Below are 1925 nucleotides of genomic sequence, written 5' to 3' on the forward strand. Positions count from 1 at the left end.
GCCCACCATCTTTTAGCAATACTGACACCACCAACTCCATGTTCCTGTTTCCTTCACTCTGGGAAACAGTTAAAAGCATTTCTCTCTGCTTTTACTTATAATTCAACCTACCATCCAAGCAACTGTAAGCAAACTTTTGCTGCCTCATTTTTACCTACACTCTGCCAACCAGTTTTCCACGAGTTACACTGCAGATGCTTCCATTCAGATGCTCTTTTTCTTCCTTAAAATGGGAAATCAGGAGGCACCTGAATGCCCTCCTCAACCAGACTGACAGCTCTGGTCAGAATTCATCCATCTATTTTCACACGGCAGTTGCCCTTAAACGTTGGTAGCCTCTGTGAAAGAGTCACTGGGGCCATTGTTCTTTGTGACTTCCAGATTCTTTTTAGCCTTGAACGTCACGGACACCTCGGAGTGAATGGCGTCCATCCTTTGCTGACAGCGGAAGGCTGAGAGGAAAGCCTTTCTGTAGTTGCTGTTCATCCAGCCATAGAGAAGAGGGTTGGCAAAGGTGGAGCACATGGCGATGATGTGGAACACGGTGAAGATAAGTTTGTACTCCTTCAGGTCCAGGACTTGGTTGTCAATGTCCACAGCAAGTTGGAAAGCATGGAGAGGCAACCAGCTGACCGCAAACACCACCACCACACACACCAGCATTTTGGTGGTTTTTTGCCTCCGCTGATGATAGTGGTCATTGGCAGCTCCAGGGCTGACATGGTTCCTAAGTTTACTCCAGATACGAGTGTAGGAGAAAGAGATGATGCCCAGAGGTAGGACATACAGAATCAATAAGGAGGAGAGACTGTAGACAGTGCCATAGACGCTCTTGTCCTCACCAGGCCACTTCTCCGTGCAGGCCACAATCTCAAAGTCAGGAATGATCTCAATCAGTGAGTACTCCCGGAAGATGGCCAGGGGGCTTGCTAGCAAGGCACTGACGCCCCAAGCCAGGCCAATAATCAAGAAGCTGATTCGCTTGGAGATCTTGCTCTCCAGGTGGTAGACGATGCAACGATGCCTGTCCAGGGCAATTACCGTCAAGGTGATGGTGGACACTTGTACCGCCAGGCCCTGGGCATAGGGCACCAAGTGGCACAGGACAGGACCCATTTTCCACTCCCCCATTAAGGTGTAGGTAAGCGTAAATGGCAGGCAGAGGGTATTCACCAGAAGATCGGCCACAGCCAGGTTGGCGATAAAAAAGTTGGTTACTGTGCGCATGCTCTTGAATTTGATCACCACGTGGATCACCAAGGAATTGCCAATCACCCCAAGCAAGATGATGGAGCAATAGGCCAATATAAGAACGATCTGTACCTCGATCAGCTTGGTGCTGTCTATGAGCTCGGGCTCAGAGTCGGGGGCCAGCTCACCTCTAGGAGTGGTGTGCCCTGGACCAGACTGCTCCACCTTCATTTCTTCCACCGTCTGGTTCTCATCAGCCTCTGCACCTAATGGGCCCATTTTCAGCACAAGAATCTACAATTTAAAAAATGAACAAATGTGGAACAAGGAAAACACAAGAGTGAAAGGAATATTACAAATGGGTTGGTTTCATTTCGGTTGGGGCTCAAAGTACCTGTCCTCTGATCCTTACAACTGCACATAGTGGAACATTTCAATAAAGCGGACACCTTAGTAAGTCTATTCACGAATGTGCATGGATTAAATCAGGTCTTTGAAATATGTATTATGAAGGCAAAATGTTAGACCTATAGTATAGACATAATTTCAATGTGAGTGCTACCAAACTGATTCAATGCATTTTAAGCAAGATGGATATTAGAAACTTACTTAAATTAATTTTATAACTGCTATAAATTCATCAAATTAATTTTAAGGTTGATAAAGAAAATTATCTTCACTATTTTGACTGTCTTAAATTTATAAATATAGCAACAAATTGTATGAAAAAGAGA

General features: G+C 45.4%; 1 protein-coding gene across 1 annotated transcript; it reads right to left on the bottom strand.

The window, feature by feature from the left end:
* Positions 1-282: 282 nt before the first annotated feature.
* Positions 283-1476, bottom strand: NPY2R (neuropeptide Y receptor Y2). Its single transcript, XM_072972360.1, has one exon. The coding sequence runs from the start codon at positions 1468-1470 to the stop codon at positions 322-324; it is 1149 nt and encodes a 382-aa protein (XP_072828461.1). The 5' UTR covers positions 1471-1476; the 3' UTR covers positions 283-321.
* Between the last annotated feature and the right edge of the window lie 449 nt (positions 1477-1925).

This window comes from Vicugna pacos, chromosome 2 (genome assembly GCF_048564905.1).
Source record: "Vicugna pacos chromosome 2, VicPac4, whole genome shotgun sequence".
Lineage (NCBI taxonomy): Eukaryota > Metazoa > Chordata > Mammalia > Artiodactyla > Camelidae > Vicugna > Vicugna pacos.

Coding starts and splice junctions, on each gene's coding strand:
- NPY2R (XM_072972360.1), bottom strand. CDS start 1,470: ATGGGCCCATTAGGTGCAGAGGCTGATGAGAACCAGACGGTGGAAGAA.